This window comes from Taeniopygia guttata, chromosome 3, assembly GCF_048771995.1.
Source record: "Taeniopygia guttata chromosome 3, bTaeGut7.mat, whole genome shotgun sequence".
NCBI lineage: Eukaryota > Metazoa > Chordata > Aves > Passeriformes > Estrildidae > Taeniopygia > Taeniopygia guttata.
This window is the reverse complement of record NC_133027.1, coordinates 74743793-74769956: the sequence shown is the minus strand read 5'-3', so window position 1 is coordinate 74769956 and position 26164 is coordinate 74743793. Positions and strand designations below refer to the sequence as shown.

Genomic DNA, 26164 nt, shown 5'->3' with positions numbered 1-26164 from the left:
TAGATATATTAACTATGTTTATTTATTTTTCAAGCTTCATTAAATTGTTTCCCATAAACAGTGTAGTTTGAGTGGAAGAGGTGGTAATAAGAGAGAAGTGAGGAAGGTGTATCTGGAGTGAAGAAAGTGTTTAAAAGTATACTGTAGGGACCTTAAACAAATGAAACCAAGAGAAAACAACTACGGCTTTCTTAACTTCTGACAATGATGCAGCTAAATGGCATTTGGCTCACACTTGAAAGAGTTTTCATTGACAGATGTTGACTGAGATACTTCTACCAACTCAGAATTGAGTACCATCAGTAAAATGGTTTTAGAGAGTAGTACAAGGAGATGAGTTTCACGTCTTTGCTAAGATTAGATCTGTTTGTTATTTTTTCAGGAGAACTGACTAAGTGTTGGGAAGATAAGCATTCAAGGTGGATTTTTTTAAAACACGTGTTTTAAAACCAGAAATGATGGTTATTCCAAATGTCATGCATTCCCAGCAGAAATTATGCTTATACCCAAAGGGTTTTGTAATGCACAGGCAGTCCCCAAATACACCTCATTTGTTATCAAACTACTGAATAAGCCCTTGTATTAATTTACAATGTGTCTGAGACAAGAGCTGAGCAGAATTAAATGCTATTTAGTTTAAAAACAGAACAGTCTTTTAAAGAGGAAGAATACGTAGAAGATATTTCATGGCTTTTTAAATGGTCAGTAACCTCATACAAATATCATTAGCATAGTTTCTGTTTTAAATGCCTTTTAACAGCATTTGTTTGCCTATTTTGGAAAAGTTCTTTGTAGCAATTTTTTTGTGTGAAAGTAGTTTTCCTGGTGTTCATTCTAGGAACTTTGTTAGGAGTCATCTGTTCCAAGGCTCTGTTGACTAATTTACATTGTATAAACATGAAACAAAATTACAGAGTTCCTTTTGTAAGATGGTAGTTAATTTTAGTTATTTTAATCTCCCACAGATTCTCTACAGCTTTAGTGAATCTGAACCTTATTAACTGTAGTTACAGTTTGAGTAATAAATGTTGGAATGCCCTTAGTTTACACAGACAGTTGCTTTAGTGACCACAGGAAGCGGTAAGTCTGTAAATAACAGCTACACTGTGTTCCTGGATGGCTGCTGGTTTTTTGCAAATGTGACCCTTTAACCACTGGCCAAATGCCAGTTCACCCACAAAAATCATTCACTCTTAGTAGCAAATATATTGTAACAAATATTCACAAAGAATATTTGTGCATATAGATGCCCTGCTTATTGCCAGAAAAGGAGATAACAAAGATTGAGGGAAGATGTTTGTAGCTCAGTGATGGAAAGCTTAAATCTCATGGGTTGAGATGTCTGACCACTGTGTTTCTGTTTCCTCTGTGCTTTCAGAGGCGCCAGGAAGAGGAGTATTACAGTCGCTTAGAGGCTGAAAGGCGCAGGCAGCATGATGAAGCTGAACGACGATTGCTGGAGCCTGACGAGCCTGGTCTGTACAGACCTCCGCTTCCACGGGAATATGAACTCCCATCCCCAACCCCTTCATCTAACGCTCCTCCTCCCCCACCTCAGCGAAACACCTCTTACCTCAAAACACAGGTCCTCTCCCCTGACACGATTTATACTGCCAAGTTTGTTGCATACAATGATGATGATGATGATGAGGAGGAGGATTCCAATCTAGCAGGTCAGGATAAGTACTCCAGCACAAGAAAATCTTATGGTGACTTTCCTTCTGCCACCCTTAAGCCACAGCAGCCCTCCCGCCAGCCTCGCCCAGTTTCAGATGGCATCTTTCTTTCCAACTCATTCCAGTCATCTCCTGTCAATGCCAACAGTACTACTGCCAAAAAAAGCCAGCCCTTGCCCCCATCAAACAAACCAAGTTTCATCCATGCCGGCAGCTCTAAAGGTAGAAACAATGAAATAAGTCATCTCTACAAAACTGTCCTTGTATTTTCAACTCCAGGGCTCTAGATTGAATCACTTATTTTGTGATTTCCCCCTCCCTTAATCACTATCTTCACTCTGGTGATCTAACTTAAATCCTGATATTAATATGAATCCTTCAATTTTTAATTATTTTGGTCTCTCAAATTTTCTTGTTCTCTACCCAAACTTTTCAAAAGCAAAATTCAGTCTTTCATGTATGAATCAGAAATTATTCTAACTGCTTCTCAATCAGTTTGAAGTACTGTTGGTTTTGGCTTTCACTCTGTATCTCTAAGTGATTTGTTTTGTATGACTGACTGCTGTTTACTCAGGGCATCTGGAAGTGCACCTTTCTTGAACACAGGAAACCTCTCCTAATGGGTTCATGGACAGAACTTATCTTCTGCTTTGTTGTTGGTACCAGGGTTCTTTCTCTTTTAATAGTGTGTGCAAATGGCTTTAAAAATTACATTTGTAGATGTAGATCTTAAATACACAAGCACCAAGAGAAATACAGGTCTTGCAGTTAGTTTTATGTATTAGGCACCATTCCTGAATTTCTGGTTTGTACAGTGCAGTTTCCTTGCAGAGAGACAAAAATCTAGATTTCATCTTAGTACCATTTGCTTTACTCCTTCCCTTCTACATCTGTGTGTTTCTTTGACTCCTCATCTTGTTGTTGTTTAACTTTAGGCCAACCATCATGAAGTTTAATTTCAGTTAGAGTTCTAGCTGCCAGTAACTTCAGCACCCTATTTTACCTGCAGAATACTAGTTGAACTATACTCTTGACTTCAAAGCTAATTCAGTCCAAAATTTGGGGATTTTATTAAACTGCTGCTGTATAGGAGAAATCTTGTCTACTTGACTCTTTGAGTATGTCTCACTCTGATAAGATTGCACTTTATTGATATAATACTTTGTCTTTAAACAGCAGCATCTGCTGGTACTTCTACATTTGCTTTCTTCTGTGTTCTTTTGAAGGTGGTTGCCATGACATTCTCCTAGTTTATTCTTTTTACTTACACTGGAGGTTAACAAGTGCCTCACAACCAACTCTGTGATCAGTTCATCCTTCTGTAATGAAAAAGGTCACCTGAGATCCCAAGGGAAAGTGTTTATGCTGGCTTCTAGCTGGATGGTCAACTTGTTTGCTGGATTCACATCTCAGTGGCGCAGGTGGAATCCTATAGTATGTTATATCCCTCATCACTTTTTTGGCCACCTAACAAATTAGGAAAATCATTCATTTGCTTTATTCAGCGGTGTGCCTTGGGCATAGGGAGGATATGAGCCTCCAAATAGGTTCTGTCTATTAGAAGCACTTCTAATTCAGCTGCAATAGATGTGAATCTGATTTAGGATATATACAAGGCCACTGAACTGCTTGTCCACATCCTGTTCAGTTGAGGCTCAAGTCATCATTTCCCAGCTAGGAAAATTAGCATCCTTTCCTTTGCAGCTCAGATTAGCTTCTGCTACACTGTTTCCAGTGCTGAAGAGAATCTCTGCACAGTATTGCATAGGTTTTAATATTGCTGAAGGGACAGTTTAGCTCAGTTATAATTACTGTCCCACTGGTGCAGTTCATGATTAGTAATTCCACTGTTTGTGGTCAGCACAACACCCAAGTTGCATAAAAAAGTATTCACAGTGATTATCCTGTAAAGGTCGGGGAAGCCTGGTAATTTACGCTGGTGTTGTCTGTGAGATCTCCAGATATAGTAGTCTCTGTGGTACTAGTCTCTCTTCTGCAAGCCCATCTCTCACTCCTGTCTGGCTCTGTAATAGGTTCTGAATTTTAAAGGAAGGTGAGGGAGGGTTTTAGCTTTTCAATGTGTTTTAATTAGACTGGAGTATAATTCTGGATGCCTGCTGTGTACTACCGTAATGCCTACTACTGCGCACGTGAAATCATTGATAAACCCACAGCCAGTTTTGTACCAGAAGGACTTCAGCTTTTGAACACTAGATATCACAAAGAATTAAGAATATTCTGAAATTGCAGGCTTCTGACACGAAACATTGGTACTGTATATCTGTACTTAATTTTTTTTTCTTTCAAAGTACTTTCTTTTTTTAGGAATTCTTACTTGAAATAAACTGTAATAAAAAGTAAAATGTGTCTTCCATCACAGCATGTAGGCTTGCAAAAGCCCTTGCTTCCCTATTTGGCACTTTGAAGGCTGTACATGTAATGAATTAGCCAACCCTAGAGCTGTCAGTCACTAGTTGTCACTACCACTCTCCCTGCCTCCCATCATCCACAACCATGAATGCCATTTATTATATAATTGCATTTCTAATCCTGCTTTCTGTTAATATTAATTGAAAAATTAATCTCAGGAAGGTGAAGTGTTCAGTGGTATTGTGTGCACATTTGTTTTTCCTGGAAAACAATCAAAAGGACAATTTACAAAGATTCGGTTAGGGTTTTGGTAACAATTAAGGACTATTGTAGTATGATGCTTCGCCTTTAATAGCCTAATTCATAAACCATACAACTAATTCTGAATACTCTTATTTCATAATTTTTAAAATAGCTATGAGAACAGGTTAACTTCACTTGATTGCTCAAGCTTCTATGAAGACTGCCTGCGTAATGTACAAAGCCGTTTGCACAAAATGCAGAATTCACTGTGCAGTTTGACCATCTCCCATCTCGCTGACTCTGTTACATTCCTGTCCTTTGCAGCTCTTTCCTGTTCTGAGTGTTAACTCTAGTAAACCATGCTTCTGCAAATTTTGCTCTCGTGCTTTCTTCCACTGGGTCTTCAAAGACCATTGGGTCAGGTCACCAGGGGAAAAGTCAACACCCAAATGAAAACCATTATCCAAATGCATATGAAACCATGAACAACAGCCTGTGGATCCAGCCACAAGCTTTTCAAAGTAGGGAAGGCAGTACTTACAGGAATGTAAAACTCACAACTGAGAGGAAAAAATCTTTATATGCCTGACATACCTAGTATGATTTGGTTTGCTGCAAATTTTTGGTGGAAAAAATCTGGCCTACAACACGTTAGCTAAATTGGTTTATGTGTTCTAGCCTCATTCAGAATTACTGAATATTTCTGAGAAGTTAGATATACCAGTGGAAGAAGCAAACATCTCCTTTTGTACCAAAGAAGGTTCACAAGACATAACATGTATGATATTGAGAGCAGAGCTGTCTGAAGATGAATTTGAGTAGTGTGCTGACAATTTTTACTCTTTTCCTGACAGTTACTAAGAGAATATTGTCTTAAATATAAATTAAATTATTAAACTTCTGATTGGAAATAAAAGGTTTTGTCTTGTGGCCTTTATGAGGAATTAATATAATGTGTAAAACCTGTGTGTTATATCAACTTAAAGGTGCAGAGCTTCAAGAGTACTTAAAATTTAAATTCATGGGCGAAAGGAAGAGGCCGTCTTCCAAGTGATAGTTTGTGTATCAGACTTAACAGAGACTAAAATTCTGATTCTGCTGAATTGCAAAGATGGTAAATACTAATCTTTGCTTACTTTTAGCCTCAGAAAGAGAGGAACTGCAGCTAACTTACTTCCTGTGGAGTTTGTCACAGGATAATGAAGAGTGTTGCTCTTTCTGTTGATCTCCGTGAACAGCTTCTAGTGTCTGTTTTAAAATAAGCCATAATAAGATAAAGACCATGATTTGGCATGTGCTGGATAATCTAAACAAAATGGGTTCAAAATTAGAAATAAAAAATAAGCCATTTTAAGAGGGCTGGAATTTAATAGTCCTGGGATTAAATATTCTAGAGGTCATATGATCTCTGATTATTTATGATTCTCATTTGAGATTGTTTCTTGAAAGAAGCACTGCACCTTTTTGAAGGAATACAGTATAAAACTTTTGTGTTGTAGCTACCGTCCTTAAACTTACTTCTTTCTTTTGCATAAGGAATAAATTCATACACTGGATCTACAGGAGCAGCTGCTGGGGAAGTGTATCGGGATCCAAGAGACAAAAGATCTAAAAGGTGATATACAGGAGTCCACTAACTTTTATACAACTGATTTGGCTAACTTCTGCAGTGGTTTTTGTTGTCATCATTGTATCTCTGGGGGCTACACAAGAGTTCTGCTGTTGGCTCTATTATGGGTTACTATAAAACAAAACTAAGTTCTCTTCACAAATCCTTAGCTGATCTGAAGCACTGCTGAACAGCAATGAGTTTTGGCACTACAGCTAAGTAGACAAAAAGATCATTGTAAATGAGTGACTTCAGCTGGTTTAGGTGTATTTATAAATCTGTACAGTACCTTTCCAGTGGGATTCTTACCAAACTTCTAATAAGCGTAAATTATTTAACTGTATATATATATATCTCATTGAGATTTTACCGTGTAGCATACTGATGATGGGACAAGAAAAGGTTTGTCTTCCTTTTCTTTTTTTAAGTGCTTTTTCTTAGAAATGTGCCACCACAGAAAAGATTGCAAGTTTAGCCAAAGCAGTAATGCTGTGCTAACACAGGCAGAGCCTTAGTTTATAACCTGCTATTCATGTTGAAAATTGGCAGGCATTTCTATTTATTTTGACATGTAATAAATGGTCAAGTCATGAATTTCTCTTAAGTGATAGCACAATGTCAGAGTTAAAGGTATGTGTGAGGAACAAAGCCTTTCAGAAGACAGAACAGAGACTACTTTGCTGTAGTCCAAGAAGCTGTCATTACATGTCATCAAGAATGATTATGTTTAAGGATCTTGTAGATGAGAATTATTAAAAATACTTTTTGTTTCCTTTCCAGTCAAGATGCAGATTTACCTGGAGCACCAGAAAATCTGACATTCAGGGAACGCCAGCGACTTTTTTCACAGGGTCAGGATGTATCCAATAAAGTAAAAGCTTCTAGGAAACTAATGGAACTGGAAAATGAGTTGAACACAAAATAAGATTAAAGCACCTTATCAGATGTAAAGGATGGTCTCCAAATTGAGGGATTGAGACTGGGGGCACACTACCAAGTATGAACAGAAAATGAATGTTTTCTGAAAGGAGTGACTTTGATTCCTCTATATCTAAGACTGTTAATTAAGACTTAGAGATGTTGCAATAGCAGGAAAACTGATTACTTTGCCAGGAGCTTGTGGCTTATACAATGAAAGCACTGTAAATTTTTAAAGATACAAATCACGTGAAGGTAACTTTTTTCTGTTTTGGGGGTAAAGTTCTTTTGCACCAGACCAAGTAGCACTTGTCAAAGATAAGTTCTGTTTCCTGGTGTTTTACAGACACACTTTTGTTTTAGCTGCTGAGCAGAGAGAGTGAGAATAGCTTGAACTGCCTAAACTAAACTGTGCACTAGTAATTAGTATTTTAGGTTGTTTGACAAGAAGCCAATGTCTGGGCCACCTTAAGGTTTCATATATAAGTGTGACATACTGTATGGTGTTCATTGAAGGATCAGCATATCAATACAAACCTTACCACTACTTAGTACTAGAATAACACACATTCTCTAGATAGAATCTTGGAATAAAAATGTTTCTATTCCTATGTATTTGTTGGGTCTAAAATGGATGCCTAAGATTTTATCTGTAGTTATGGAAAAGTCTACGTTGGTGTATTCCCACTATGTGTGCTTCAGACTTTAAAAAATGTGAAGATAACAACCTTTGGATAACTGTTTCATTAAAAATTACATAAGCAATAGATAGTAGGCTACACTTAGTGGCCGTTCATCAGCTAGGACCAAAACATTAGTAGTGTGTTAAAGGCAAGGATTACTGTTAGAAGGTGAGCAGAACATGTGGGTATGTTTTGTGAGAAATTCAGAATAGAAGTTGTTGGGCAGTTAGGCCTGGGACAGTATTGATGAGTCTATTATCAGTCCAGCAATAGCTTTTTTTTTTCTATGATGATTTCAGTTGGCATATTAGAGAAGAAGACTGAAGTGCCAAGCATCAAATTCAGTACTGCAGTCTAGAAGTGGGAATGTTCATAAGGTCATTGACAGAGCTGGTGTGCTAACAAGGAACCATCCCTGCTCATGCTGAGGAGGCAGTGCTAGTGAGCTCCTCTTCCATCTAACTGGCTTTACTGACATCCTATTATGGTTGTATTGAAAGCCTTTTTGGCAGTTCAAGCTATTTTTTCACACTGTTATAGCCTTATTTAATTTTTAATTGTTAATCTTTTTCCTCCCACTATTTACTCAGCTATGCTTATGTGGCTGATGATGTTGGGAATAAGGACCTCATCAGAGTCTTTCTCATTGTGTGATGTTAAGACAATATATATTGTGATTCCAAACAAATTTTCTATTTGACAAAGCCCTTTACTGGCTTTAGATGATTTTTTTCCCCTGTATTATATTGTTCTCTTATAAATATATATTTAGGGATTTGTGCACACTTCCAAATACAAAGGGGTAGACTTTCACTGCCTTAGGAAAGAAATCACTTTTAATAAGAGTTGTATGATAAATAAATGCAAGTTAATGAAAATTGGAGTGTAAATATTTTTTACGTATTTCAGGTTTCTTATTTGAAAGTGTGCTTTTACCGTTTCACCTGTTAAATATGAAGTAGAAGATTAAACTGGTTCAAAGTGTTAATGAAGGATCTGCATGCTTGCTATGTCTGTTCATCAGCAAAAGCAAGCCTCTCCCAATTTATCTTGAGAACACTAGCAGCCTTACAGTGACAAATTTTTCTTGAGGAAAAAACTTATGCTGTGGCTGAATTACTGTTGCTGCTAGACTCTGAAAAAGGCTTAGCAAAAAAAATACCTTTAACCTTCAGTTGAGTGGATTTGGCCGCTATTGGGCATTCGGGTCAAGTGTGAATATGTGTAAAAGTGCTTTTCATATTTGTCTGTGCATTATTTGAAAAAAAAAAAAGACATCAAAACTGCTGTAGTTTCTCATTTCTACTGTATTTCACTTGCAACCTATTTTTAATAAAGTTTGTATTGCATTTAACTTTGCATTCAATGTATTTTGTATTCTTATTTAATTCTGCATTCCTAACAACATTATCATAAACGAGAGGGGCTCTTAATATATTTTGCCTTGCCTGTCCTCTTAAAATGTATTTATGAGCAAAGTCAGTGTATCTCATATGAAAACTTCAAATTAATTTTACATGGAGAATCAACAGAGGCTGGCCTCCAGTTATCAGAGAGGAGACTTTCTTAGCCTGTTTAATACCTATAGTGCTGACTTGATTGAAGTGATTTTTACAGCTTAACCAGCAGTTTATGAAGTAGTAAATACCACTGGTGTCAATTATTCAGACTAGTCACACTGTATTTGTATCTTCCTTAAATGCAAAGTTGTTTTGGTAACAGCAAAGAAGAACCTAGAATGTGGCATCTTTTGGAAAAGTAAATAGTGTATGCAGAGTCTCCACTGGGATTGCTGTGGTTAATGGGAGTCAGCAGTTCAAACTCTGCTTGGGGAGGGAGCGCGGCCCCAGTGAAGTGCTGTAGATGCCTTCTGCTGTAGCTGTGCATCTGCTGAAGATGGGATTTGAGAGCCTCCTAGAACCTCAAAAGAACTCAACTTTTTTTTTTTTTTTGCTCTTCTATATATGAGTCCTCAGTCTAAGCAAAAAGTGGTGTATTTGAGTCTGTAGTTGTTGCAGCTGCGAACTTTGTCATAGAAACTTCTATTTCTAGACCAAGCTATTCCAGGGATTATGAAAGGAACTGTGTGTGATGTGCAGCAGAGGTAACATATTTTCAGTGGGGAAAAAGTTTTGGGCTATGCCTTCATGTTGAGCTTGCTCAGTGAGCACACTAGTATGATGCTGTTGGGCAGTGCAGCACCTGCTTTGCTTCAGGGACATGAGCTGTCAGCCTTGGCAGCACAGCTCTTGGTGCTTTTACTGACGAGGGCCCTTACAGTGATAACTGTGTGAAGTTATATTTGCCTATGCAGTCAGCTCTCTACAAAACAAATAATTTTAAATCTGTGTTACATTCTCCCTTCTGCACCTATCATCCATATATATACTGTTTTTCAACTCCTCTAGGTAGTCTGTACTACAATCGTGCTGGGGTTTGAGGGAAAGGCAGGGAAATGGAGATGTTGACCGAGTCCATAGAATGCATCCCATTCCCTGAAATAATTAGCAATATACTTGATCGTACAGATTGCTATTTGTATGTCAAGCAATAAGTACACAAGTAGCAGAATAAACAAGACTGTTCTTTACCTCCTAATTCAATTAGACAACACAAAACATAGTTCTGTTAAAAAATGAGCTTCAGTAGTAGCAGTCTTAAAACACATGCAGTGACTCGTGTATGTGATGATAAGACTTGGCTCTTCCTCCTGTTTTGTCAAATGATACTGCTGTCTCAAGTCAGTTACCGGTTGTGTGTTCCAGAAGGCAAAGCTTCACAGGTTAAAAATTTGGAGTTGGCTGACTTCTTTAATCAGCTGTAATGGCAGGTGAACTTAATGAGACCACAGTGCAATACACCTGCCCAGAGAATTGCAGTTTATTGTTACTGACAGGTGCTCAGAACTCAACTACAGTTACCAAAAATGTGCAGTGACATATTTACAGGTTCACCAAATAATGTTTATGGGCTATGTGCAGTACAGCAGTCTCAAGTTACCATCTGCTGAGTGTGGAGAATGTCACCTCATAGGGGCAGTAGAAAATGTGGGGACATACAGCAGAAACTCTCTGTGTTTGGCAGAAGAGGGATAATAGCCTTCTCTCCTGGGCTTTTTCCCTAAATGCTTTTCTGCCCATTAGGAATGTTGCAATGGACAACTCATCAGAAGTTTATGGAGCTGGGACCTCTTAGGTCTTGTTGGTTCCACCACTGAGGTTAAAGTGAAATGCTTCAGAAGGATTCAAGACAGTGCTTACTTAATAGTATCCAAAGATTTATAATCCAGTGACAGATTTTATAATCCACGTGTGGTATTTCACTGATGCTAAAAGTAATAGAGTTAAATGGGGATTTAGACAGTTCTATGAAATTTCTGGCCCTGAAGTTCCACAGAAGGATCTATAATATGGCAGGGCCTTGCATTTGCAGGGGGAATATGGGATCAAATTGATGAAAGTTGGGGGAAAAAAGATTCTTCAAAGCAGAGAGTCAGTGCAGAAGGGTGTGCTGCCTGCGAGTCCACCAGTCTGGCAGTCTCATTTATAAAAGAGAGTTGGATTTTATAATTCTTTCCCAGGTCTCACCAACAGGCTATTTCATTCATCAAGCAACTTCTCCTAAGTTTTGGAAATAAAATCCATAAGATTTGCTGCTGTTATGAAGAGTCACACATCATACTGAGATTTGTTTTTCTACTGATGGGACAATTTTCAGTAGTATTTGACCTTCAGAGTTGCATACAGAAATATCAGGAATAGTGGATGCTCAGTTGTAGGTTACTACTTCAAAGGGTGCTAGTAAGTTAAATCTTGTCTCTTAAAGCCTACAGAAACAAGATCCTTAATCTCTTTAATAGTGGGTACAATCCACAGTAAGGGAGAGATTAACTATTACACTTCAGAGGTGAGCCTTCTGGGATGAAGCTGAGTTTCTCCGGAAAATAACATTGTTCTGACTTGATTGCTGCTGCAGGATAAGCATTACATATAAAATCATAGCTCATTGTCAAGAATTGTGAGTCACACCCTGCAAGCAACTAAATCATCCTCCCCAAAATAGCTGATGTTGATTAAAATCCTGTCTGCCTTAATGCCAACATCTTGTAACATCCACACCATTGCAGCACTTTTGGAGTGTTTTTCAGCCTGTATCCATTTGTCAGTTCTCATTTTTCCATCAAAGTAGAACTAGTTGCAAGGAGGAACTGCTGAGTTACACTTTTGTGTGCCAAACCTAACTGCAACCAGCCAGATGGGTCTATTTTTTTTTTTTATTATTTATTTTTTAAACAGAGGCTATAGATTGTAGCAACTTGTTGAAGATGCAGGATCCCAGAAGACTGTGGATAGAGCTGCACAGTGTTTGGTTTGGTCTGTGAAAGATGGACAGTATCTGGGTTCCTTAGTAAAGGAGCACTATCTCTTTTGTGCCAAACATGGATGGATTCACTGCTCTGTGTCTTTGGATTTTCTACTGTCCATAAAGAAGCACATTTACCATGTTGAGTAGAGAGTAACTTGAGACTGCTATTTTGCAGAACTGGATTCCTCTGTAATTATCATGCTGGATTGGTTTTTAAAAAAAGAAACCCAAATAACTGTAGTGCAAAAATAGTGCTATTTCCCACTTCCAAGAAGCTGACATGTCTGTATCTGGTATACTTATGTATTTTATAGCCAAATAGTATAATGACTGCTTTCAAGACCATGTAAATCTTTCAGTGCAATACAGTAGAGTACCAAGTAATATTGGTAATGCATGTCACATTTTCACCTTGGAAACCTCACTGTGAGACCCCCCGCCGTGACCTGGATGAATAGCTTCTGCTCTGGGTGGCTTCTCAGGAATCCCACACGGCCTGAACCCACAAGGTTTGTGCTTGTCCTACGACCAGCCCTAATGGCAGCCGTGTTCACAGTTACTGGACAGACTCTGTGCTGCATCATCCATCTCAGCGTCAAAGCAAGGTCAGCTACAGCTGCTTGCCCGGGGCTGGGTCTAATCAGGGTTTGAGTAGCTCCAAGGATGGAGACTCCTCCATCTCTTTGGGCAGCCTGTGCCAGTCTTCGACTATCCTCACACTATCCTTAGACTCCTGCCTCTTGTCCTGGCCCCTGGGCGCCAGAGCGCAGTCTGTGGTGTTCATACTCCCATAAGGTATTTGCACATACTATCTGGATCCTACTCAGCCTTCCTTTCCTCCAGGCTGCACTTCCCCCAGGACACTCCGTGTAACAGATGTTCCTATCCCTTAATCTTCTTTGTGGCCCTTACAGCTTTAGCACAAAGAACACATCACCAACTGCTTAGGGGGGAAGTCGTGTAGCCGACATCAGAGCTCTCTCAATTCTGTCCTTCTCCTCCTCTCCCTTTGCACTGATGCGAGGTTTGTGCCCCTGAGCCCAGGAGTGGGGTAGCCTTACACCGGCCTTGGGAGCTCCAGGCTTTCCTTCTGTTCCTGCACTCCCTGCCCTAGTGCCCTAATCCTTGGCCACGGTCTCTGAGATCAGGATGCTGCAGGCGGAGGCTCCCCAGCCCCATGGATAATGGGTACAGAGGTCTGAGGTCACTTGTCCGCGGGAGCTGCAGGCGGAGGATCCCGGCCCGTTCCCCGCTCAGCCTCCCTGCGGGGCGCGCTCGGTCACAAGCGCCCGTCTGGCCCCGCCCCGTTCGCGCCCTGCTCGCGGATTGGTTGGCTGCCCTGCCACTCAGGGCCGGGGCGCGGCTGGCAGACGGTGCCGCTCGCTCAGCAGGGCGCTGGGCGGGGAAGGGGCGGGCCCGTCGCTATGGCAGCCGCGCTCCCGCCCCAGACGCGTCCCGCGTTAAATCCCCGCCGGAGCTGGAGCTGGAGCCGGGGTCGGGGGAGTTCTCGCTCCGCCTCGGCGCGGGACCGGGCAGGACGATGCGGCCGCGCCGCGGGCTGGACTCGAGCTCCGTGTGGGCGCAGCGCGTGCGGCAGCTGGAGCAGCGGCTGCGCGTGAGGGGGCGCGGGGCGGGGCCGGGGCGGGCGCGTGCGGCGGGGCCGGCCGGCGGGCGGGCGCTGCCGGGCCCGGCTCCTTGCTGGGCGGGCATCTGCAGTGCGGCCGTGTGGGGCGGCGTGCCAGGCCCCCGCGAGCCGCAGGAGCCTGCTCCAGCTGGGGCGGGGGTACAAGTAGAGTGCCAGAGCAGCGAGCAGCTCTCCTTCCCTCCGGCCCCGCTCCCGGGAGCGGCCCTGTGCTGAGGGAGCGTCTGGCCACGACGCCGCTGAAGACCTCTCATAATGCTGCTGCACGTGCTTATGCATAAATAAATAAATAAGTGCTTGTCTAAGGACTACGTTCTGGAAAATGCCGGGAGGAGGTGGTTTCGCAAAGCCAAAGCGCTTTAAGTTGCGTACCTATGAGTTCCCACACAAGCAAGCAACATAACACAAAAGATAGAAATAAAGGAATATTAAGCGTTTATCTTAATTTTTGCATGCTCATATACAAGTATTGTTGTGATTAGGAGATGGGGGTGGGTAGTCCATTGATCTCATAAGTTTGAGAAACGGTGGAATATGGTAATGACGGCTAATGAGCATTTAGCAATATCACAGTGAAACTGTATTAATCAGACTCATATTCTTTTTCATTTTCATTTTTGTATATTTGGATGGGTTTTCTTCCTTAGACCAAAGAAGAAAGAATAGTTGTCCTGGAAACTGAAAATGCTGTCCTTCATCTAAAACTTGCAGAGGTGACTGTTGTTTATTTTTTTCAAGAAAGAATTCTTGTGGAAATAGAGAAAAAGACACTGAAATCTGCCTACCTCTTTTCAGGTTTTGCCCTCTTTACCAGCTGGGAAAATCTATGAAGGGTTAAGGCTCAGCATCTCTTTCTTTTCAAAATCATGAGTAGTAGCGTAATGACAGGCAGATTAAGTAGCTAGAAGTCAGCTTGAATGTAAATGTTGGCTATTGTTTTAAATCTAGAAAGCTGAGCTAAGGGAATGACTCTGGAAGCATTAAATGTGGAATATTTCTTTCTTCTTACAGGGAACATGTTTGTCTAAAAGACAATGGCAGATTTTTTAGGAATACTTTTTAGACGCAGTTGGAATGATGCTTTGAAAAGAACTTTTCACAGAGTGCAGGAGAGACATTTCATTAGGAGTAGACTTACCAGGGATGCCTTGCTGTGTGTTTTCAGTACTGGTATCGTTGCACATATGCCTTGTCACACAGCAAAAGCAATAACTGGGTGCCCTCATTGCCTTATATCCTTCTACAGAAGCATAGGTTATTCTTAGAGCCTCACTGAAATAAGGAGCAGCCTGTGATAATGTTTGGGGCCTTCAAAGTGGGGGGATTTTAGAAATTGAAAGAATTTTGAATATAGATGTAGGCTGCTAGAGCAGAGCCAGCTGTGAGTATTAGTGGTGAAACAAACTGTTGGCCAAGAGTTGCTAATCTAGGTTGAAACATTAACTGGTTGGGTGACCTTAGGGAAGCCATTTGCCCTCTCTGTGGGGCTGCTAACACCCGTGGATAAAAGTGGGTTTAACATTTTTCAAAGTCTAACTGGAAACAGGTGGTATATCTGAAATGAGTTTTGCTAGATGTACAGAAGAACACTAATTTATTCTGAAGAAATATTTTTATTGTCTTTGTTCTTCTTTACAATGTTCATTGAAAGCCATAAGTATTTCAGCTGATTATTTTTTATCCTCACAAGCACAAGAAATAAATTATTCTAGTCGGTAAGGTATATCAGATGTAGGAAGGAGTTGTCTGTGTATCAGAAAATGAAGCCTTGTTTTTAAAATAGAGCACTGCTTCATTTTATTGAAAAATGTGCTGGAAGAAATGGGCACCTACAGACACATGAGGAGTGTGGGCAGTGTTGTCACCATCAGTCAGAAACAATGTCAAATGAAATCCTTTGCAATTAACCTTGCACTAATTGTTCTTGCACTGATTCAGGCAGTTATTTAAATACACTTTAAAAATGTGCCTCTTCTTGGTTAATTTGCCCCAGCAATCTGAAAGTACAAGCTGAACTGACATCTATGAAATAGTTTTACCTTAATAGAAGACCCTCTATTAAAAACAATACTAATTAAAATGAGTACTATTTAAGGTTGTGCAATATTCCACCATATGTCATAATATTCTACCAGCTATGCTGGTCAGAAAAGCTACTGCCCTTGACTGTCTATCCCTGATCCTTCAGATCTGCCAGTGGAGCTGCCTGAGTGATTGAGCTGTAACAAGTTCAGTCACACAGACAAGGGTTAACAGAGGTCTCGTTCTTAACTTGTAAAAGCTAATTGGATTCATTTTGTCTGGAGTGAGCTGGGAAGCTTTGGAAACAAACTTATGAGGATTGCCATAAATTAGGATTTGCAGTGTAAATGCTTGTCTATAGGTTGCATCACTTGTTAAAATTTTATCTCCTGCTATAGACCTTCCCTTACATCCTTGAGACAGTGATGAATTTCAGCACTTCTCCTGTATTCTTTAGCCTGGTATGTTGTTATCCCAGCAGCATACTGGAGGGGTTGTCAGATTTCTAGGTAGACCTCATTTTGCCCTGCTTTTTCCTGTTTGGAAGTCTGTTTATCTACCTATATAGCCCTTGCTTTTATTAGCAGTCTTTGAGGTCCTAACCCTGCAGCCCTCTTTACGTAGAACCAAGTCTGCCAGAATGGATCTGATTGCAAAACTGAGACTTCACTTAGGAGAACACTATTGAGTAGTTGTTTCACTTCTGCTTATAGTAAAGCTGACTGTAAAAAGGTTTTAGTCCATTTTTTGCTTCTATGCTCAAGCACAGGTTTGCAAGTGCTGGCCTATGAACAACTCTGGTGAATGATAAAACTATTTTAGTGGAGAAAATCCCAAAATCAAGGCAACCTTTGCAACAAAGATGAACTTGACAGACAAAGTGGTGCAATGACAGTAGCATTGAAATTTTTGCTTTTATCTTAGTGTTGAGAAATATGGAGTGTCAAGGGTAATCTGTGCAGATGGTGCAGATTAGGTGCTAAAAGGAGGTTTTAACTACCCTAAGCTTACTTAATAACAAGGCTTGAGTACTGCAATTGTTTATATACATATGCTTTATTTTTCATGAGACACTGATTTCGGTGCAGTACTAGTGTGAATTTCTGTGAAGCTGTTTATAAATATTGCATCTGAGTAACTTGAATCTTGAAAATCCTTATCTCTTCAGAGCATCTAAACACTGTATAGAATCAATCTCAATATCTGGGACCTTAAAGCCTGTAACAAAAAAAAAAAAAAACAACCTCTTCCTTCTATTTCTTGTAAGAACTTTAAGAACTTTTTCTAATAGTGATAAGGTGGTGTAATGTTGTACAGAGCTCCCATCTGCATGTGTAAATAGAATAGTCATGCTTTTGAAGGTGAAAAAGCCACATGAAAATATTGATTTTGATAAGTGAAGTACTTTTTTTTTTTTTTGAAAATACAATCTGTCTTTATCCTAACAGCTCCAGGATGCTGTACTGTTTTTGTCCATTTCACCTGTAGTTAAACTGCAATTAAATGTTTGCTTTTTATCTGTTGTTATCAGATGTTTGGAATTGAATCAAATCCATTGTGTGAGTAGGTTTAGCTCTTTCATGTCTTTTGTCTCTTCTATGCTTTGTTAATTTAAATAACAGGGAATTACAGTCACAGAATATATGGTGTGAATAAAGTAGGAAATAAGTCTGTGCAAGAGACAAGTGCCTTTCAAAAATAGAGGCAATTGATACTGGTTAGTGAATGATAGATGTGAACAGGTGTCAGGGGAAAATAGCTGAAGTTGCAGCTCATTTTAAGCGCCAGGGACTGTCAGAGAATTACAAAAATGCATTTTTTAGTGTTATGCAGATTCTTCCATAGTGCAGAATTTCACAAGAAGTCTCTACTGAGATCACTCTTCTTGCATTCATGCCTGTAAATATTTAAAGTTGCATTATTTCTATTTTCCTTTTGATTTCAACATCTCAAAAAATTCTCAAGTTGGCCATAAAATTTGCTTTTGCATAATAGGTAATTTTAGACTGTGAGAAAGCATTCTTCTCCACAAACTTTAAAAACTGCTTTGGTTGCTGTGATCTCTGAAGACCCAGAGCAGGGCTTTGTTGGCCCAGCATGGCACTGTTTCAACCCTACAGATTGTAGTGGAGTTGGTGTTGTCAGGTGCAGAAAGTTGGGGGCTGTGTATTAGCCACTACTTCAGGACTTCAGCAGTTAACACGTTTGTCTTTATTCTGTTTCATGTCCTTCCACAGTGCTTTCTGCATTAAATCTGATCTCCCGAGACACTTAATCCAGCTGTGTAACCAGCCCTTTTCCCTAAGTTAAGGCACAGTTTTAACCTTTTAGATCCACCTCAAGCATAAGTAAGAGGATTCAGGTACTGCAGAAGCAGTTTAGTAATCTGGTGCTCAGGTGTATGACCCAAGAAAGTAGAATTTTGTGATGTTAGCCTGTTGCTATGAGGTGATTTTTCACATAACTCAGAAAAAGGTAAAAGCAAAGAAATTAAGTATTGGCAATATCCTATGTTATCATATAATTGAATTACCAATATTTAAAGAGAAAAAGGGGACAGAATGCCATAGGAAACATGAGTGTTTTAAGGGATTTTTTGTGATTTTTTTTTAACAGTATCAAGGGTTGGCTGGAAGATGTACTAGTGAAGTATTGCAGCTCTATGCTGCTCATGGCCAACAGATGAAATTTCAGAGGAGTTCTGCTGTAACCCAGCTCCATGTAGCAATAAAGGTAAAGGCATTTCGTAATAATGTAGACATAATCAATGCCCTAAACATTTACATGCTTATGAAATATAGCAAACCCCAGAAAATTGTGTGATATGAATCTGATATGTGGCATTATTGTATTCACAACAGAGCTTACAGTGAGGTTTAACAGTGATTTCATAGTAGTTTTGCTGTAATAAGCTGCAAAGTCACCTGAGAGTCTGGTAAAAGTGGATGGTCCTGAGCTCCAGGATCTTACATATAGGGTGCTATTAATACCTGAGACAGGTATTTTTGTAGTCAAAACTTTAACATTTAAACTTTAATCTGACTGTCATACAGACATCCCTAGAAACAGTAATTGTGATATACTTTACCCAAATAGGCAAATCCTTTGAAAAAAGCATTTTAGAGCTCCACTGATTACTATGAGTTCTCTGGCAGATCTCAGAAGAAGAGTAGTTTGCTGTATGCTCATTGAAGTTTTAATTTTGCATCAGAGAGATTGAAACTGTTCTCCTAGTGTCAATACCATAATATTTGCCTTTGTTGAAGTACTTATTTGTGAAGTTGCTCCACAGAGTAGTGAGTTCCTTTTATGGACACTACCAAATATCAGCTTTTCTCAGGGCACCAAATGCCTGCATAAAATGGCCAAAAATTATCTCAGGAAAAAATCTGATTCTTAACAGACAGAAGGATGCAGCTTAACTGGAGCATTGTTGTACTAGATGATTGTTGTAGGTCCCTTCCAATGGAACTATACTGTTTTATTCTAATGATAGCAGTTCTGCTTTGTAAATTTTGTAGTAGTATTTTACATTTTTGATTAGCTGGAATGGCAGAACTGCTTGTGATGCAATACCAGTGGACTGAGGTAGTAAGCCATCAGATGTCAATGAATACTAGGAGGGAGCAAAGCTCCCTAAATAAAAGTCTAGATGAACAGCCATCCTATACCCATAATAACAAAAAGATACTCCTTCCCATTTACATTGTATGGCTTTCAAATGCAATGATTTTGTCCCTTTAGTTTAGATTGCCTTTTTATCATTGAAGCTAATTAATTAATTCCAGGTCAGTACCACAGTTAGAAAAATAAAATGTCACAGAATATGTAACACAGGTTGACAATGAAATCTCAGTGTTTCTTTGATATAAGGTATTGCTAAGTTCACCTTAGAGATGATTTTACATGTCCATTTCAGGACTTGGATGTCAGGAGTTGTAAACTAATCCTAAAATCAGGTAAATTTATTTTTATTTAGGTGGACTTATAAGTGAATATAGGCTGATCTTACAAACAACTAAAAGTCTCGTCATATATATTACATTGAATTACATACATAATACAAATACTTATCTGAACAAGGTCACTTTCTGTTTTTTTTCAAAATACATCTGTTCTCATAGGAAGACATAGAACTAGCCTATACAAGAAATGCCTTGAGTGAATCCTAGCAAATACCTTCTGATCCAAGTGTGGAAAATGAAAGTAAGGGATATATGGATCACAATTTTTCATTGCTAATTCTGGGTATGACTTAAAAGTGGACAGAGCCCACATGTGCTCACACATACTTATTTTTGTTGATGAAATAACAAAGAGAATTGGTTTTACCTGAAGCTGTGTTATAGTCAAAATAGGTATGATAAAAGGACAAGGATCCATAAAGTCTTGCTGAAACTTTTAGGAAATTACATTGCTAAATGTTTTGCAGGATCCTCCTCTAAACATACTGAAAGATATTCTCTCAAAGGCCTCCTTCCACAAAGTAGAGAGTTCTTCCTGCCTGTGATGTCTCACCATAATTTGGGTTGTTATATTGATTCTTCTTTACTGCTGGTTCTGTGCCTTTATAACATGTTTTTCTTCTTGCTGAGAAGAGGCTTAAGCAAGACCTGAAGAGCCTTCATTCATTTGCTCTTGAGCTTTCAAAAGACTTTCAACGTCAAAGCAAGACTTGTCTTTACCAAGTTCTGGCAGCAGTTCAGGGGATACAGCTGCAGAATGAAGCAATGCAAAGTAAGGCTCATTACACTTAGATTTCAAACATGTAACATCAACAGTGTAATTGTTTAGTGTTACTAATGTTAAAAGGTTGAGCTTGATTTTAGAGAAACATGTCACTGACATTGTAGCATTTGTTTTTTGTTTGACATTAAATCATCAAGGAGTTCTGAAGCATTAAAAGAAGTACAAATAAGTCTGCAGAGGTTATGACTGATAATTTGAATTTGTCTTTTGTGTGGATTGCAGCTGCTATTAGACTGCTGCTGAGTTGGCTCAGCTGTAACATTTTTAAACTGAAGTTCTCAGGCTTGTTATCTTGGCTATTTTAGAAGAGCCAAATAAAGAATGCATTGCTTTATAAAGCTGAAATTTGTCTGCTTTTGACTGTACCAGGAAAGGACTTGGGTTATTTCAGATGTTTCTGAAAATACTGCCTGAAATAAGGATAGACTGGATTTTTAATATTTCTGTGTATTTATAACAAAAAAAAATTACCTTAAAATCAAAAACCAGTTGCATCTGCTAGACTGTAGATACTAACATCACATGTATTGCTGTTCTGGAATTCAGGCACTTCCCTGTTCATATATACATAGGAAAGAGCCAGTGCACTGGTACAATCTGCCCTCATCCCTGAGGGTTAAGTGCATTGGTCCTACACCTGGATCCCATGGTGTGGATCTCTGCACCTGCTTTCAATAGCCTTGATTCTGGTGAAGCTCCAACTAGGCCTGACAATCACATGGCATATGCAATGCTTAAATTGTTTGATGTGTAGCAACCTGGTGAACTACAACAAATACACAAATTTGCAATCAGAAGCCCTTTGTGATGCTTTGAACTCCATGTGTCACCATTTAAAAGGTATGTTTTTTTTCCCTAAATTATTTCATTTTGGGACTGATTTGGTTCCAATGGGACTCCTCATGTCAATAGCAACAAACAGTACTCTTGGTGATGGGTGTTTACAGAACTTATTCCAGTATGTTAAGTACTAAGTTATAAATAAAATTTTTTGATTACTATGTTATTCTTATAGAGAAAATGTTCCTTCAAGGAAAAAATCCCAAAGTTGAAAATTAACTTTATCTAAAAAGTGAACTTTTCTCTTATTGAAGCAGGGGGCTAAATGAACAGATATGAGATTGAGTTTGGCACTTGAGCTATTGTGGTGTAAATAAATAATAAGTATTCCTTTGGAAGCCTGGCAAAATTGCATTGACTATTCTCAATTTGCACTTCCTAGTGGATTGTTCCTTGAAATCATAAGCAGAAGCTTCCCTAACTATAACAAAATTAGCATCCACTTTGGTGGATGACTTTTGTTTTCAATTTGGCTGGTTTTCAGTTGCCTGTCAAGTGTTTTAGATGGAAACTCTATTGTTAAGGTTAAATATGACCATTGGAATTGCCATCCTTAAATTACATGTAATCTTTTGTAGACAGAAAGCCCTAAGTATATATTCTGGAGACAGTATATATTACCAGTTTAATCTTAAAATAGAGATTGAAAACAAGGGAGAAAATTACAGAAGAAGCATTTGCGTAGGTAAATTTCAAGGTTGTAGTTGACATGCAACAAACTATAAAATTTTCTTATAATAACTGAGTAGTCCTTTGCTTAGAAATATTTATTCACAATCTGAAAAGCAGCCTACTGCCACCTTTCCCACTGAATTGAAGTAGTAGCAATTCATAAGAGAGAGAAGTACCCATTATTCTGTTGTTATAGATCTGTTTCCCTCAGGGATAAAGCTGATGTAATTTTTGCTAAAAATATTGGCCACCAAACTGCAAGTGGTACTACTGAAACAGATGCAGTAATTCAGCAGATTTTTGGAAATGTAGAAATTCATTAAAATTTAAGATTAGTTTTTAGATTGCTTTACCATGCAGATATTATCAGAAAGAGGAAATTGTGGTGACTTATAAGCCTAGTGACTTAGATATGCTTTGCAATTCTGGGAAACTTTTTCTCTGGGCAGGAGAAGATTAAAAAAGGAGCTTTCCCATTTTGTCCATGTGCTACCACCTATGTTCTTTGCTTTTGTTGGAGAAAGTTGAGCTCTGGACTGTGCTAATAACTTGTCTTGGTGGAATGTGAACTACCATCATCTTTTATCCACAACTCTACAGGTGACTTTCACCAGCTCCGCTGCTTTTTGAGAGCATTTCCCTTAGCATGGAGTAGGGAAGCAGGAGCAGGACCTTGGATCCAGTAACAGAAATATTGTAGCAGGCAAAAAATATTCAATAGAATGGTTTGGAAGAGATCTGGAAAGGTCATCTATTTTCATTCCCCTTGCAGTGAGTAGGGACATCTTCATCTAGATCATATTCTCAGAGGCCCATCCAACCTGACCTTGGATGTAGCCAGGGATGGGGAATCCACCACCTCTTTGCACAACCTATTCAATGTTTCACCACTCACACTGTGAAAACTGCCTTTCTTATAGCTGATGTAAGTCAACCCTCTTTTAGTTTAAAACCATTACCCTTTGACCTATTACAACAGGACATGCAAAAAATAATGTTACAGTGTGGAATATAAAATACAGCTTAATTCAAAAGAAGTTTTGATATTACATCTATTGCGTCATAGCTGCTTGTCCTAGAAGACATTATTAGATTGATCTTCTTTTTAAAAATGGACTCTAGACTGGCAAGAAACATTAAAAACCCCAGGGAACTATGGGGATTGCTACACATCCATATCTCAGATGTGCTGTGGCTGTGCTAGGTAATGCTGCTCCTGTTTTTCATGTCTTTGTTATGGACCTTTCTGTTATGTTTGTGTAACTCTTTGTGAAACCACACACAGAACAGATCAGGGAGCTGAGCCAGGATAGAATTTGCTCAGAAGGAGGAATTGCTTTTAGACCTTTGTGTGACAGAGGAAGCACTTGTGTGAGCACAGCAGAACGTCTGGTGCAGCACCAAAGAGGAGGGAATAAGAAGCTCTGGGACTGTCAATTGAAGGAAGCGGACTGTAAAGGTTACAGTCCTGAATATGCCTGCAAGGCATCACAACTTTTAGACTGATGTTACTGTGATCAGCAACATTTAAACAGAAAAACTGTTGGCATTCCCAGCTCTCAGAAAATTTCCATATTGGTCAATGAAATGGGCAAAGGATGGGGAATAGGGATGTCTGTAACGGTTACGTTCATGTAGTGACTGCTTCTCTTGCTTAATGAAGAGTGTGTTATTAAAACAGATGTACCCAATGTCTACCCCTATGTTAAGGATAAAAATGTAACTCCTGTATAGCTGGCATCTGATGCCAAGCAGAAAACTAGGAAAATGTTAAATGAGTGTTTATACTTCTAACTGCATAGCTCTACTTTCAGAAAAAAAAAAAAAAAAAGTAGTTAAGAAATAATTTATGCATTAGGAAACTTTTTTTCTTTCATAACTGGAATGGAAGAGTACCCTCAGCATCTATTGCTTTACCTTACTGCTTGTTTCAAGAGTTAGAGAACTCAGTGTGTGTACGCAAATATGTAAATGAAGATACTTATTGTGGAAGTTACTTAAATAATAAATGGACTATTACTTGTATAATCAATGGAGTCTAACCTTGTGTTTTAAAAATTACAGTATAATTAGGGGTCAGTGACTGTAAGCGGCCCTTCTGAAAATTTATAGTAACATAGAACTTGGGGTTCTCCAAACGAAAGCATGCTCATGTTACTCCACTGAATACTCTTGCTGGATGCAAAAGAAGGATTTTTCATAGTGAACCTCCTAGACATTGATTTCCCAGTTATTAACATCATGCTTCCCCTGCATGCGTGCACTTGTGGAGAAACATTGTGAGCTGGAGGTGAATGGCATGGGTATTAGAAAAAAGAGATCTGAGAAATCTCTAGTGAACACAAATGTCCATTGAAATTATCCAATTTTTACTCTATGCCAGAGAGATTAAATTGTATGTGTGACCATGCTGAGATACTAAGTCTTTTTCTTGCTCTGCAAGGTAGCACTTACTGAGGCTGGTGGCCATCCAGCTAATTCAGCTCTCAGACCCTGGTTTTGACTTCTTGATACTCTACATCTCCAAACTGCTCACTAATTGCTGGGGATACCAATTTCCCATTGGGGTTCCTAAAAGCTTGCTTTTTGCGCAAGCTTACAGTAGCATAATGTGTCTCCTAGGCTGTGTTTGTTTTAGGCCTGCTCAGTGTTAATGTAATTGTGCTGAAATAAAACCATTTATGAAGTTAGAAGGCTTTTATAATGACTGATACAAGTCTTCTCAGTTTGGTGAAAGAGACTCCCTAGGGTTCAAATTATCCATATTTCCTATTAATTCCTCATGGAGGGATGGACCTATCCTAAAGGGGAACATTACAACTGTTGTAAAGGATTAGTAGCACTGTGAGGCTGAGGGTAAATGACAGGTTAAGTTCTTGTAAAGTCAGACCACGTGAGTCTAATAAGTGCAGATGTTGTATGAGCCTTGCAAGTGACAGCCCCATCTAGCAGCAGGCTGCTTCAAATGTAGGTTTCAGGCTTTGCTGGCAGGTAACATCACTCTGACTAAACTGACACATCTGAGCTGCTTTTAAATATCTTCCATTACTGATTGCTTTTCAAGACTTCACATGTATAGTTGTGGTAATAATTTGTAGCTTCACATAGCAAGAACTATGATGGGATTTTTCACAAATGTCTAGTAAATCAGAAACTAAGCCTCCTAATTGAAATTTGGTAGAAATTGAGAGTGTTTGTGCTTATATTTCATGAGGTGCTACTGAACAATTCCTTTTGTAAAGTCATGGAGTTTATATCTCTGAAACTGCTTTCTTCTAGTGTTTCAGATAAAAGCTTTTGATCTTGAGCAGTCTCTACAAGAGGTGACAGAGAGATATGAGAAAGAAAAGCAGAAGAGGAAGGCTCTACATAACAGCTTAATTGTAAGTATGTTTAATAATAGAGCATTGGCTTATTTTGTTGAAATTATTCCCGTAATTTCCTCACCAATATAAGTAAAGAATATGCTTCACATGGATATATCACTTGCCTCAGATGTCTATATATGATGTGTTTATTTGCTGAGGCACATTTGTCTTATAATAAACCCCACTCCTTTCTTTTTACACATAATCTTCCAAATGCTCTCATGTGACCTATTTCCCTTAGGAGTATCATGCACAGTGGACAAAAGTTGAGTTTCTTCATCCTCTTCTCTAAATTTGCAGCTTCTGAAATTGTTTTGAAATTCTTAAAATTATTAACTTGATATTGCAAAGTAGTAATCTTTTATTTTTTCAGATATCTCAAGCTGTATCCTGCTCAGCCATTAGTGATGGTTCATTTGGGATTAATTTTTTCCTGTTTGTACTTTAAATTTATTCTTCCTCCCCTCCCCACAAGTGACTAGTTTTGGGTTTCCTGAATCAGAACCTGATTTTTTAGAAACACAAAAAACCCAGAGCAATGGGGCATTAATACCAGTTGTCAATAGCCCTCACAGGCAAGCCGTGTTCAGTCATACAAAATGAGAAGAACTGATCACCAACAAAATGGAAGAGATAAACAGGTCTAAACCTGGCCTACAGTGAAAAATCAGCTACTGGCTTTTTAATCATATAGGAACACAGTGGTGAGGAAAATATGCAACATATTTTATATTCCACATCTTCCTCAGGACCGGTGGAAGAGAAATGGAGTGTGTAATGTTGTCTGTTGAGTTAATACGTGTCTGAAAAAGCTCGTGTAAGGAAGAAGGAGAAAAAGGAAGGGAAAAATGGCTAAGAGGCTTGGGTTTTTTTTGTCCATATGACCTAGAGAGGGCTATACAATTCCAGTGCTCTGAAGAGCTCATAATTCCTCAAATACTTTGTCCTACCTTACTGAGACAAATTATACTGACTATTTTTTTCCCCACAGAATCTAGGGCTATGAT

At 39.0% G+C, this 26164-nt stretch overlaps 2 protein-coding genes across 31 annotated transcripts in view; both read left to right on the top strand.

The window, feature by feature from the left end:
• Positions 1-8853, top strand: part of AFDN (afadin, adherens junction formation factor) — a 114496-nt gene extending 105643 nt beyond the window's left edge. For 11 of the 27 annotated variants that reach the window (XM_072927150.1, XM_072927157.1, XM_072927156.1 and 8 more), the window contains 3 exons: positions 1379-1898; positions 5826-5904; positions 6679-6830. In XM_072927150.1, the coding sequence (XP_072783251.1) occupies positions 1379-1898; positions 5826-5904; positions 6679-6823 (744 nt within the window). In that variant the 3' untranslated portion in view covers positions 6824-6830. Of the gene's footprint in view, positions 1-1378; positions 1899-5825; positions 5905-6678 lie in introns of those variants that run through there. The other 16 variants (XM_030268379.4, XM_002188697.6, XM_041715245.2 and 13 more) reach the window with 6 other exon arrangements.
• A 4365-nt stretch (positions 8854-13218) lies between these two features.
• Positions 13219-26164, top strand: part of KIF25 (kinesin family member 25) — a 41123-nt gene continuing 28177 nt past the window's right edge. Inside the window, exons 1-6 of one of the 4 annotated variants that reach the window (XM_030268386.4) lie at positions 13219-13479; positions 14154-14219; positions 15927-15989; positions 18145-18261; positions 20127-20265; positions 25069-25172. In XM_030268386.4, the coding sequence (XP_030124246.4) occupies positions 13405-13479; positions 14154-14219; positions 15927-15989; positions 18145-18261; positions 20127-20265; positions 25069-25172 (564 nt within the window). In that variant the 5' untranslated portion in view covers positions 13219-13404. The remainder of the gene's footprint in view (positions 13480-14153; positions 14220-15926; positions 15990-18144; positions 18262-20126; positions 20266-25068; positions 25173-26164) is intronic. The other 3 variants (XM_072927148.1, XM_012572506.5, XM_072927149.1) reach the window with 3 other exon arrangements.